General features: G+C 46.1%; 1 protein-coding gene across 4 annotated transcripts in view; it reads left to right on the top strand.

Moving 5' to 3' along the window:
- The first annotated feature begins 838 nt into the window (after window positions 1-838).
- INPP5A (inositol polyphosphate-5-phosphatase A) overlaps window positions 839-13,923 on the top strand; it is a 232,379-nt gene continuing 219,294 nt past the window's right edge. Inside the window, exon 1 of one of the 4 annotated variants that reach the window (XM_081007209.1) lies at window positions 839-1,794. In XM_081007209.1, coding sequence (XP_080863335.1) covers window positions 1,720-1,794 — 75 coding nt within the window. In that variant the 5' untranslated portion in view covers window positions 839-1,719. The remainder of the gene's footprint in view (window positions 1,795-13,923) is intronic. The other 3 variants (XM_081007211.1, XM_081007210.1, XM_081007212.1) reach the window with 3 other exon arrangements.

Here is a 13,923-nt window from a genome sequence, read left to right on the forward strand (position 1 = left end):
AAATATTTTAGGACATGTCTGTCATGTCTATATGCCTTTTCTTGATAGTCAGGAAGCCCTTCTTTTTCCATAGGTACATGAAACAAAAGGAATTGTAGCTCAGTGGTAGAGCATCTGCTTCACATGCAGAACATACCGGGTTCAATGCCCAGGAGTTTTAGGTAGGGCTGGCAAGAGAGACCAGTGCCTGAGATCTGAAGAGTGGATTCCAGTCCGACTATAATGACCAGTGATTTGACTCAGTCTCAAGCAGTTTCCCCTGCTTCTATATATCGAAAGTGTATTATACGACCCTTAATTAATTCCCTGAATATTCAGAACATCACTGCAATGATGTCATCTGTTTATGCAGAGGCAACAGGAAACCAGATGTCCTATCCTGGAGATCTCTTTTTTAACTGAGTGCTATACTAACGTCGAAACAGCACGGTTTCCCCCCTCGACTTTTAGTATAGGACGCAGAAGCCCAGGTTAATATTATGTAGATTCACACGGAGAGGAAAAAATGCGCTGAAACGCTAGTTAGTAGAACGGCTGGCAGATAAGTTTCACCTGGCATTCAAAAGCACACGAGCGTATGGAAAGGTTCAACAATCGTGCGGCGTGCTCCTGCGTTAAACACATCCGACCCGGCGTTGCAGACGCCACTTCCACAGCCGCGCGAGTTGCGTAATTCGCTGCCTCTTCCGAAGGCGCGAAGCTGAAGAAACCCTCCGCCGATTACACACACAGACACAAACACACACACCCCACTTCAGTGCAGCAAAAGCAACCGCAGGCCAACCTCTCCCTCCCCTCGCAACCCCCTGCACTCGAAGCACGTTACTGTCGCCCGTCGCCCTCCCCAACGTCGAAGAACCAGCAGCAGCAGCCTGTGGCTGGGGACTGCTCGGTCAAGCCGCTCTAGCGGAGCGCCGTTGCCCTTTTAAGACGAGCCGTGTCGGGCCCGTGACGTCAGAGGAGTGCAGAGATCTAGTCGTCGCGGCCGCTGCTCCTCTTTCTGTTATTGCAGGCAAAGGCTGGGAAGAGGAGGAGGAGGACGAGGAAGAGGAGGGGTGGCTTCTCCGGCTGCATCGAGCGGTTCCTCTGCCTGGGCTGCTGCCCCCCTGGAAGCGAGGGCGCCGCCGCCGGGCACTGCCCCCTTGCCTGCCTTCCTTCCTCCCTCCGCCGAAGAGTTTCCTTTGTATTTCTGGAGGGCTTTGCCATGCACAAGGATCCGGCAGCAGCAGCAGCAGCAACGGCCAGCGGCAGGAGGAACTTTCCCAGCCGGAGCCGAATGGCTGCGAAGGGGGCGATTTAAGAGCGAAGTCCGCTTTCCCCTCCTGCCCGACGAGGCGGCGGCGGCTGCAGCAGGAGCGAGGAGGGAGGCAGGCAGCCAGCCAGCCAGCGCGGGCGGGGTGGGGGATCACCCGGCCCCCCTGAGACTGGGCGCTCAGCCCGGATGCCGGCGCCCCTGCTGCCCCCGGCGGGAGAAGTCCGAGGGTCTCCTTCTTCCGCTGGGGCGCCGCCAGCCGGCGCGTAAAGCTCCTCTGTAGAAGCCCATCCGAGGCGAGCACTTGGGCGAACTTCCCTCGGACTCTCCGTCTCCCGCCGTCGGAGTGCACGGCCCGCTGGCCTTCGTGATTATTTCCGTGCAATTCGGAGGTGGGGTGCTGCTTCGTCGTCTATTTAAATATACACGCGCGCGCGCGCACAGAGAAACTATTTTGGGCCAGGATCATGGCGATGAAAGGGACTGCCGCCAACACCGGGATCTTGCTCGTGACGGCCAACGTGGGATCCTTGTTCGACGATGTGAGTAAGGCGACCGGGTCGGGGGGTGGGGGGCTCCTCGCAAGCGCCGCGCGCGCAGGTGGGGCCCGGTCACCTGCTGCAGATGGAGACTCCGGGCGCGTTCGTGCGCCCTGGCTGCTTTGGGCAATGGTGGGTCTGTGTCCCTCTTTCTTCCTGCTGGGGCATCGCTGGCGGAGTGGCTGCTGGCGACCATGACCGCGCCAGCCTGCCTACTTCCTTGGTGGCTCGGAAGCGGGGTGGGGGGTGGGGAAGGGGAGGAGGTCGGGGTTGAGCCCGCGTGGATTTTCTCCAGGTCCTAGCGCCCTTCCAGTGTCGGCTTCCCAGCGAGGAGAAAGCCCCACGGGCGGTTGGAGGGCAGCCCTGCCAAGCCGGAGCCCGTGCCTGCGCGGTGCCACTTCTGGGGATTGACGCCTTGCGCGTCAGACTGGGGATTCCCTTTGGGCCGCCCCGCTCAGGAAGCGGAGAAGGACGGAGGCGAGTCGCGCCGCCTCCCCCAGAGCGCACCTAGCCTGGCTGACCCGGTGCGGCCGCTCCGCCCCGCCCGGCCCCTTAGGCGCTCTTCAGGAAGCCGCGCTTGGGGAGGCGCTTGGGGACGGCGAGAGGGCCGGGCCCGCTGTCCTCGACAAAGTTTTCCCTCTATGTTCCCTAGCTGAGGGCAGCCGCCCGCCGCTTCGGGGGGGGGGGTGGATTGGCGGAGGGGGGGTGGGGGGGTCGCAGGACCTTCCCTCCCACGCACTTAAACACCCGGCGTTACCCTTTTAATTGGTGCATCCTTTCTGCAGCCGCGTTGCCCATAGGTACTTGTGCAGCGTCTTGGTTTCAACAGCTTCTTCTTGTGGTTTCCCTGCAAAACTTGCCTAGAGGCGGTTCACACACTTGTTTTGCATTACACGTGAGCAGGGCCGGTGGTCCTCAGCTATATGATCTGGCGGAAGAATCAGATGTGTGGAACTAGGCACGGAGGAAAGCCCCGAAGTAATGATCACCGTAGAAGTATAGTATTGGAAGGGAGCACCTTGTCCAACCCTCCTGCAATGCGGGGCTCTTTTGCCCAGCGTGGGACTTGAACCCACGACCCTAAGATCAAGAGTCTCATGCTCTACCAGCTGAGCCGCTCTGAAATAGCATTGTGTGCCAAAGTGAGGTGAGGAGACACAAATTGATATCTGTGGAGGGAGATCTGTGATGGCCCCCCTGCACATAGTAATCAGTTTGGGTTGTACTAATCACCCAGTGTGAACAAGTGCTATATAAATGAAGTTGTGGGAACTGCCTTTTCTTTGGGAACTGCGTCTTGCTGTCTTGACAGACTGGGCCAGGTTTTGAAACCTTGGAGCATTTGGGGAATGGGAGAAGGTATGACCACAACAGTGTAAATGTGTGCACTATCTACAACCAGATTTGCACTCTCGATTGTAGGAAAATAAGTGCTTTTGTGCTGCTAAGTTTTTCTGGGAATGAAAAAAGTTAAGTTATGTCTTTGTTTTAGTTGAAAGAAGGTTGTGCTTTTTTTAAAGTTGGTTGGAATTCTTTTTTTAAAAAAGTCACTTTCCCCAGATATATCTTTCAAATACAAATGCCCAGTGCCAAAAATAAAAGGTGGGGAAGGGAGAGCAGGGAAGCAGGGAGATGGCTTCATAAAAAGGTTTGTGCGCCAATGAGAAGTGGCTGCTAATTGCAAACTTCAGTATACAAAAGAATATGTACTAATGTTTGTTTTTCTTCCCTGTTCTATCTTTGTTTTGTTTTTGCAAGGAACAGCAGGTGCAAAAATAATGTTAATTGTGATGGGTGTGTGTGTGTGTATCAATTCCTCCAGTGTGCTAGCCCTATTTATAATCATTTTTCCACTGTACCCAGGAAATAAATAAATAAATAAATCTTGTATTTCTGTTGGTCAAAAACATCTCCTCTATATCTGGGCATTCTGAGTTGTTATCTTGATATAATTTGAAGTAACCTACAAACCAAGAATGATTGGGGTTTCTAGATTTTGTAAATTGCTTCCTGATGAGGATTTGGGGTAAAATAAATTCAGGTGTAAAGTCTTTTTTTTTTTTTTTTAGTTAAAAAATAATCTAATTATTAAGTTGTATCCTGGTCTTGGATGTGAACCCGGGGCACATGTTGTAGTAAGCTTGCTTAATATCTTGTTCCAGATATTTGGGTAAAGGATGGCAGTTTTAGTTTTTAATGCCATTTCTCCAGATTAGTTTAAGGTGTTGCATTACTTCAGTGTAAATGGAATGGTTTCATTGAATTTAGGTGGCTGTTCACGTTTTAGGGATCTTGGTTGCCTCCTTTATTACACTGACCTACTGCAGCACTTACAATACTTGGGGGTTAGAGGTTCTCCATAGGAGCTTTGCGTGTTTTCTAGGCCTAAGACTGTAGTGGAACCACGCGATGCTTTGTAATAACACATGCACTACTCACTTAGGACAGGTCCACACCATACACTTAAAGCACATGACCTCTTCCAAAGAATCCTGGGAGCTGTACTTTTCCTACTCATAGCAGTACAATTTATAGAACCATTAAAAACTAGTTCCTGGGATATGGGGTGGAGAGCCATGTGCTTTTAATGTGGGGGGTCAGATGCGATTTAAATATATGGTTTGGTGTGGATCTACCAGTACAGTAATCTTTTCTCAAACTGTTATGCAGCTTAGTCCCCTTTCAGTCAGGTGCTCCAAATGCTTTGAAGCCTGAGAACTGGAAGGAAAATGAGCTTCCGTTGGCTTCATTCATTCTCCCATGAAAGAACAAACGATTCCTGCAGATCACCACACTAAGTGATCTTAGAAACATAAAGGGAAAAGGCCTGTTTCCAAGTAGTGGACTTCCCAGATGCCCCTGGGAAGTCTCCATGTGGGACATGAATACAACAGATCTCCCCCATCATGTGTCTGATATTCAGTGATATATTGCTTCTCAGTCATGGCTAATGGGACTGTTAGTGATTATTTCAGTTGAGTCTGGATAACTTGATGTCTTTCAAGGGCTCTAAGGCAGTAGCCCTCAGCAGATCCTGTGGCGGTGAATGCCCTAAGTCAGGGGTAGGCAACCTAAGGCCTGTGGGCCGGATACGACCCAATTACCTTCTCAATCCGGCCCACGGACAGTCTGGGAATCAGCATGTTTTTACATGAGTAGAATGTGTCCTTTCATTTAAAATGCATCTCTGGGTTATTTATGGGGCCTGCCTGGTGTTTTCACATGAGTAGAATGTGTGCTTTTATTTAAAATGCATTTCTGGGTTATTTGTGGGGCATAGGAATTCGTTCATATTTTTTTTCAAAATATAGTCCGGCCCCCCACATGGTCTGAGGGACGGTGGACTGGCCCACAGCTGAAAAAGGTTGCTGACCCCTGCCCTAAGTTAGCTATGCATTGTGTAAAAACAGTGCTTCCTTTAGTTTGTTTTGAAATATACTGCAACTCAGCTGTATACAATGTGCTATTTATTTATAAAATTCTCAAGATACTTTCTCACATGTTGATGTGAAAATGCTGGATTAAGCTTTGTTAGGCCAAAATCTATTTACCTAAAAGTTACTAAGATTTAGTTTAAATAAAGTAGGCAGCAATGTTTGATTTCCTTAGGCTGCATTCACATGGCAATGGCGTTTCCATTTTAATGGCGTTCCTCTAACTGTTAATTTCCATGTTGCCTTTCAGCTGTCACGCAGTAGAAAAGCCAGTTCTGGAACTATAGTGGAATATAGTGTATTACTTCAGCGTTATTTGCAAACAGATTTTTTTTATGAAAGCAACTAGCACAGAGAAAACTTATAGTGCTAAGCTTAGACTATATTCCACTATAGTCCCCCCTCCCCCCAAAAAAATTTCTGGTGCCAAATCCAGAGTAGAAAAGGATTATGGATCAGCACAGCATTTGAAGTGGGGTAGTAATCCATCCCAATTACTTTTATCAGATGTAAATGAATCTTGCAAACTATTGAAGTGAAACCAGTCCATTTCCTCTCCCCACCCTACAATTTAGCACTGAATGAGCAGCTTTTCTAGCAATAGGTCTTCACATCTGGGCCCAAATTCAGCGCAGGACTTGCCAGGTGTCAGTCTTTACAGTAATGCTTCTGAAATTAGAGTCAAGATTAATTTATATTCTTCCGAAAAAGAAGAAGAATTCTAAATGAGGAGTGTACATGACTGAGAATGAAACAGTCCAGACAACTGAGCGAAATACGACTGGTCTGAGGAGCGTTTAGCTTCTTTAGTGGGGCCTGTAGATTGACTAGAAAGTTTTCATTGTCCAAGAACGTGCTGTTCCCATCGTTATCTAGAAGCCTGGTAACTCTTGGCTTGCTGAACCCAATCTGAATGCCTCTAGGTATACAATCCCTGCTTACTGTTCTTAAGAGCTGCTCCTTGGTGTGTCTCCAGTAATTTATAATGCCACACAGAGACCGAGAACCAAGTTCCACTTTTCCTTGGATATGTAATTTGCTAGCTGTGTTAGAATTAGAGAAAACATGCTGGGATCTCTTCTTCAGCATCCTTGCTGCATGGCCCATCTGGAGTTGGTTCCTGTGGGTTGGAGGTGGTACCTCTCAGGGGTGGCTGACACTTTTCAACCCAAAGCCAACATTGACCCGTAGCCCACCTCTCATGTGTCACTTAAGAAATGAGTGTTTGGAGATGTACAATTTCATTCAGAAGTAAGTCTTGGTGGTCAATGGGGCAAACTCCTCAGAAAGTGTATACTGTATTGTATAGGATTGAAGCTATGTTCTAAAATGGGTATCTTGTGCATATCTGAGTAAACATGTATTCATTTGCCAGGCTCCCCAGACAGCCTGTTAGATTATGTCTGGTCTTTATTGAGCGTTCATTCTGATTTGTTGGGTAGGGAGTGCACACAACGATTCTGATTTGCTTACAGGGTGTTTATAAGTCTTTATGTTGGTCATTTGTCAATCCCTTGCTTCTCGGTGCATTTCCTCATCACTTTCCTAACTGAAAAAGGTCTGCAGGGTGGTGTTTTTTTAAAAAAATGGATTTGTTTTGCTGGCGCAACAGAGTTTCTTAATCCACTTCAACTGTGTAAACCTAAATTTTCTGGTGCACGTGTGAATCCCTCCCACAAAATACTGTCAGCCCAGAGGCACCCTTTGCTACACGTGCCTGTTCAGTGATGCTCATATGTACCTAAAACAGGACATTGCCTCTGCATGTGTAGAATAAGTTCAGCCTAAAGCAGCTGCATAAAGTTCAGCGTTGGGTAGGGATATAAAGTAGTCCGAACATTTCTGGACCCCCCCCCCCCCCCGCTTCTTCCCTAGAGCTTGTTGCTGTTGGAATCAAGGCTTGGAAATTGAGCGGTCAAAAATCTGGAATTGTGACAATAATTAAGAAACATTATGAAGTGAAATGTGACTGGTTTCAAGGTCTTAAGCTCTGAGGTTTGACATTTATAAACTAGCAGATGACTACTTTGCTTGTTTCCTATTACTTGGAGCGGGAAAAAGAATCTATTGTGTATTTGACCCCGAGATTATGATAAGTGGTTGCACTTACAAATGAGGAACCACTATTGGTGGATGTGAACAATTCATTACATTTAAGAGATCTGACTGAAAATACATTTTCCTCCTCTTCCTGATTTTGTTTACAATATGACTTTGATTAGCCATAATAATCATTTGAGTATGGTTTTGTTATCTAATCTGTTTCGTATTAGAATATTCCTGAACTGAGGGTGTACTTGTTTGCCTTGCTTTTTTGTTTATTCCCATGGTTGATGCAAACAAGCACCAAAATGGTGACACACAGGATGGTTTCTGTGCCCATTTACATACATCCTGAGCTGTAAAACTGCCAACTGTTTTCTCTTGTCCTAACTAAACTAAGCGCTGTCAGATTATGATGGCTCTCGGTTTGTAGGACTGGGGAAAGATGCTAGCCGGTCATTTGCATCTACCTGTTTTGCTTGATGCACTCTCAAAGGTGTGTTTTAGCTCATTGGGGATCTTGATTGAACTGTAAATGGCTTGAGACATGAGAGAGGATTCTGCATCTTCTGACTCCAGTATGTTGTTCAAATGATACCAAATGCCGGTGGCTGCTGTTTCCGTTCCTTGAGAGGTGTATTTTTCCTCCCTGTGCATCTCTCTGAAGGGAAAGAATGATTGCACAGCTTCCCCACAGACTAAATGAATTTCACCCTTGGTTAACGGTTGTCTCTAATTTACAGCTATATAGCAGCATACATTTAAAATTTGGCTCTGCAGTAGCTCTGATGGCTTGGTCAAAGTGCGTTTGGTATTGGCCAACTGGTCTTGCCTTGAAAAGAGTCGGCCTTAGAAAAGAACAAGAGAGAGTCTGGGGCACCTCAAAGGCTAACACATTTTAGTATTTTATAAGTTTTTGGTGGGTTAGGGTAGGCTGTAGTCTACAAGACCCTAGTCTGTGAAAGCTAACGCTGTAACATTATATTTATTGGTCTCATTCTTACACTCAAGTGCCTCACAGTAAAAATAAACAACAGAGACGTGACAATTAGGTTTTGTTTATTGCTGTTTTTATTTAAAATACTCACCCATCAATATATTTGAAAGGAACAAGTCCTACCCACTCCAAGTAAATGATAAGCCCAGTAAAGGCCACAGATTGCTTTTAAGGTTCCACAACATCTTTCATTTTTGTTACAGGCTTCTTGTCTGGAAATTCTTAAAGAGACTGTGATTGTTGTATGTGTCATTCATCAAACTGAAACTGACTTATCATGCTTCTGTTTGATTAAATTTTATTTCCCACCTTCCACACAGACAAGGTTCTCCGGTAGTCTTCCATCCAGGCACTGATTGGACCTAAACTAGCTTAGCTTCAGTGAAGCTAAGACTCAGACCCTGGGACTAATTCTCCACTGGAAAAGAGGGGGGTGGGGTGGGAAGGATTTACAGAGCAATCCTGTACTCCAGTGAGTGGGGAACAAGCAGAATGGCCGGAGCCAGAGCCTAAGCATGTTCAGCCTGGTAGAGGATAAGCTAACAACTCCATAAGGTGCAAAATGTTGAGAAATTTGCAGGCATCCCTGGAAATGCCAGCACTACCCACCAGCCAGGGTCCATATTGGCAGTGGCACCCACACGCTGTCCACATACAGAAATAAAGACAATGAACTCATGACAATGGGGTACATCCTCAGCACACATAGTGATATTGCAGCCTCCTCAGTCCACAAACATGTCCAGTAGTGATCCCACTGCTGGCACCCCTACAGTCAAGGGTTGAAACCTTTTTGTGCTCCTCACAAGCCCTGTAATAGTGTATGACATCGTGACAGGGTTGGAGAACCGCATAGCATACGGCTCTTTTGACAGAGGTCTGAAATAATACACACAGCCCTGCTTGTGAAGGTTTCATGATCCACCCTGGGAGCAAAAGGTTTAAGATCAGGTTTAGAGGGAAGCTAGTCTGCGGCTTTTAAATCGCTGTGGTATCTCTGGACTCTTAAGAGCTGACTGAGTGCAGTCCCATCTTTCTGTGTTAGCTCTGATCAGTACACTTTGCAACAGCACCTGTGTAGTTTGCAAAATCTGGATCTTGTTCAGTGTTACGTTGTCTGTGCTTTGAGCAGGTGCGGATCCACTATGAAACTAATGACGCTTAAGCTTTGGGGTCCTTAATCCTAGGGGGGGCTCAGAAGCGACTTTAGTCCACCTTGCTTAAAAACATAGGCCCAATTTGAGCTGCGCAACTCAAATTAATTCTTTGTTGTCTATATTTCAACAATCCCAAAGTTTGAGAGTCAGTAACACAGTAAAGGTAGAGTGTCAAAATCTGAGATTTAAAGCAAAATCTGAGATTTAGTATGGGTGTGGGTGTGTATGGCGTTCTGTCATGGAACAACCCCATTGGAGAATATAACAGTGGTTACCCAGACCTCGTTGCTGGTTGTGAAGGGCCCCCCATAACAGTTCACGCTTCAGGGCGCCCCAAATGTAGGTCCCCCATTGGCTTTGAGTCACGAGTTTACACATGTCTTCATTCAGAGGCTTCTTTGATTTTGGAGAGTCTGATTTAGTGGTGCAAACTTCCATGCTTGGAGTAGGAATCCATGGGCTGGTCCCAGCTTGGGGCGACATTTTGGCAAACCCTTCAAGGCCCTACTCCCTGGGAGGAAAATACTCTCGCTAAGCAACAGAGGGAAAGGGTCAGGTGACAAAAAGCAACAAAGCAAAAACCAGTGACATAGAGCTTCTATATGACACAAACACATAGCAGGACAGTTCTCTAACCACTCAGCTGCAGTAGAAGACAGTCTGCCAATGTAGCGGTGCTTCAGCCAAATCCTAAAGCCCCTCAGCTAGCAGAACTCAAATACTGTATAGGATTAGGCCCTTCTTTTTTAAGTTTTTTAAAGTTGTTGCTTAACTGATTTTTTTTTTTTTAGTCTGCTGCTATAAAATGATTGTTTCCAGAGGTGCCTTTCCTTGTGTCATACCATACTGGTTAGGAATTTGTTTATGGAGAAACGCTGTCTGATACACTATATCTTCTTTATTCTGAACTTGCTATGCATTTTCTTCACCCTGTTTTCTGAAGTTTCAAAATAAACAAACAAGCAAGCAAGCAAACTGGAGGAACGTCAAAACAATTGTGATGTTTTCCTATCTGGGATGGGTGGGAAAAGAACTTGTAGCAAATGGAAAATAGAACAGGAAGAATAAACTCCTTTAGCTTATTCTGTTTGCATATAGGGGTGATTGAGGTCCAAAACTAGGTATCAATTGCTTTAGCGTGCTTTTAATGCTGTTGGATGAGAAGATCTCAGGGTGGGGCTGGAGAAAGAGAGGATCAAGTTTTTGTATTTCAGTGTAGGGGATTTCTAAAGGAAGGACCATGGTCCTTCAATCTGCTGAACCCAGCACTTGATCTTTCGAGTACTGGGTTGGTGGCTTCGTCTGCCCTATGCTCCACTAAACCTGCTGTGTTTGTGTACCTGGTCATGGATCACAAGTCTTGGCATTTTATTATATGCCTAGATCTTGCCAGCTGCATGATTGAGCCTATCCATGTGTGTGCAGCTATGTTTTGTCACCTCATGTGCATGGAAGGCATATGCAGTCAAGAATGCGTGGGTATTTAAATTGTCTTCTGCATGACTCCTATATTGTTGCTTATATTCTAAGGAAATTGCTGTGTGCTTCCCATTTCTATGACCGGTCAGAATTTTTGGAGGCATGGCTAGTTTATCTGGGATTAGCTTCCTTTGGAAGGAGGTCTGGTTAGTAGAGACTGCCTCAAGTTTATTTACAAATATCCAGTGCAGTGGCTTCACCACTTCTATAAGCAGAAGACCCGCCGCCTCACATGAGTGAGACACCTGTGCCCCATCAGCATTCCTCAAGCTGGTGCCCTTGGTCAACTTCAGTGCCCATCACTTCCATACAGCATTGTCCAATGGTCAAGGGATGGTGGGAGTTGTAATCCAAAACAGCTGGAATACGCCAGTTTAGAGAAGGCCATTCTAAGCCTTCTGTTCACTCCCCTTGAGTCTATCTCTTTGTCATTCTGAGTCTTTCTCTATTCCCTGCATGCACAGATATAGCTTACATCAGTGTGTGTGTGTCTGTGTACAAGTTCCATTCATGGGGAGTCCCCCAACTGTTTCCTAGCCTTTACCTGCAAGTTCCCTAACAAAGATGTAGCTGGTACAGCTTGGCCACTGATCCTTGTGAAACGTACTAGATCATTACTTGTAAGCTTTGCCTGACAAAAAGTGTGGCTGGCAGGGTTTGAGCAGCATTCATAACACTGTTATTAGCCCCCAACCAGGTGACATTTGCATAAGGAAAAATAGTTCAAAATTTGCCCAAAAATCAATTTTCCAAATTGAACTGTGTGTTCGTTTTTTAAGGCAAGGGGGAATTTTTGAAAAAAGAGAATATGCCAATCATCAGTGTGATGCTTACACACCCACCCACCACATTTTATAACTATGGACTGCTCCGTAACTATCCATATTGAAATATGAATGCTTTATGTTCTTATCTCTTGCGGCCCAGTGAGTTGTTAGGTGTTCAACAGTCTTGTAAATAGCTGCTTCCCTGGTTGCTTGTTGTGATGGTTAAGAATTGCATCTGGGTGACCAGAAAGGAAAACACAAGTGCACACACTTGTTTTAAAGAATCCGTACTAGTGAGGAGTAAAATCATGCCACTTTGCTGTTTGCTTTGAGTTTTGACTTCCCCTTGAAACCTTCTGTGGGTGGCATTGTGGTCTTTGGGGCCTGAACTCAGCGGTTCTTGCAGTAGCTGGATAACTTTCCCCCCGTTGGCCTGTGTGTGGTATTTGTGGTGTGTTGTGCAGCAATAACAGGGGTGCATTGGAGCAGCTATAAGGAGTGTGGTTGCTTCTGCATTTATCTGACAGTGCTGCTTGCCATTTGGGGAGGGCATTTGTACAACCTATAGATGCAACATTCCTCCAGCGTGTGAGAGAGGGAGAGAAATCGCTGCCCTGCAGCCTTCATTCATGCGATGAAGAAAGCTACTGATGACTTTAACGGGCTGTTGACTAGAGTTGTCAGCTGGTTGAAGAGTTATTTTGTGCTTTCAACAGCAGCATGATGTACAGACACGGGCATGTGATAATAGTCTGCTTCTGACACCTGAAAAGTGCAGTCTGGCCAATCTGTGTGACCGGCATACCAGCCCCAACCCCACTTATCCCCTGGCAGCAGGAATGGCTATCCAAGTGATTACGTTCATAAGTCAAAATTATGCAATCAATCCACATACAAAATTATTGGCAGTGATTTATAACCGGTCCTGTTTGAACCATCTTTCCTTCCTTCCTTCCTTCCTTCCTTCCTTCTTTTGCCAGATCAACATTGCCCTCTAAACCCAGGCTGCTTGGTTCTTGCTTGGTTCTCATATCTTGAGATGATGAGGCCCTGTACATTTAGGGATAGAAAGGTGGTTTGGGGATCTTCCTTCCGATTCCAAAGTGCATGGCATAAGCCTATGTATACATGTATCCAGCTGCTGTCTGGGGAGGTACAGAAGCAGCAAGGACCCTGAGTAATACCTTGGGTTGAAATAATCTGGTTTTAAGATCCAGAGAAGAAACCTTCATGGCTGACACTGCAGTTTTTTGCTGCAGCAGGTGTATAGGGGAAGAGAGAGATTCCTGTTCCACTGTTTTGTTTTTCATAAGTTTGCCCAACTTAATAACACAGAGTGAATTCATAGGCAAACCTGTGCACCTTTCCCAAACGTCTCAAACATTGTGGAGAAACTATAGGACATCAGAAATAGCTGCCTCCCTCAAATAAAAATAAGTGCAGTAATTCTACCTAGAGGTTACAACAGAAGTTAGGCTCTCCGTGTCTAGACAGGGGTGCAGCTGGGCTACTAGTTGAAGCTGATAGAAAAGGCACTCCATGCCACCTAGGCCACTTGAGATTCAGGCATCAGTAATTCTGCTGAATTACGCTCCTGCTCCTTCAATGTAATCCCATCCAGAGCAGGCCATATCCCATCCATCCCGTCAAGGAACCCACCCACTAACAGTGCCTTAGTCTTGCCTGGATTAAGCATTAATTGTGTGTTATGGGGGGAGTGCATGTTTGGTTAGTGCTCGCCTGTCAAAGTATCCCATATAGAAATCTCAAGTGGATACTGGATTGGTGCAGTCTCTCTGCATCCCTGCCAAAGGCTTGAGCTAGCCTCAAGCAGTTAATTCGTAGAGCTTGGGTTTGTTTGTTTTTTAAGATCAAGAATCTTGGTGGACGTTAGTTGTTTTTCTTTTATAAAATGAGCTGTCGCCACCTCATTTTCAGCCATGTTTGCGAACTGTAAGTCCTTTGGGATGCTGAAATGCAGGTCCCCTTACAGACCTCTTCTTCTACTTCATTGCAGCAAGCTGCCTAATTTTAGAGATCTAGCAATCCCCATGGGAACCGCAAAACTAATTTTCCCATACGAACGTCTGGCAAAGTAAACTTTACTTCGTATTAGAGGTATGTTCTCGGGTTTTTTTAAAGCCTGTTATCTGTGCTGGCTTTTGGCTTGCTTCCCTCTTGTGCCCCTGCCCCCACCCCCATTACTATAATTTTATTTAACAGCTGAAACGCCCGAGGATTAGTCTCTGCGCTGC

This window comes from Podarcis pityusensis (genome assembly GCF_964106645.2).
Source record: "Podarcis pityusensis genome assembly, chromosome: 5".
Lineage (NCBI taxonomy): Eukaryota > Metazoa > Chordata > Lepidosauria > Squamata > Lacertidae > Podarcis > Podarcis pityusensis.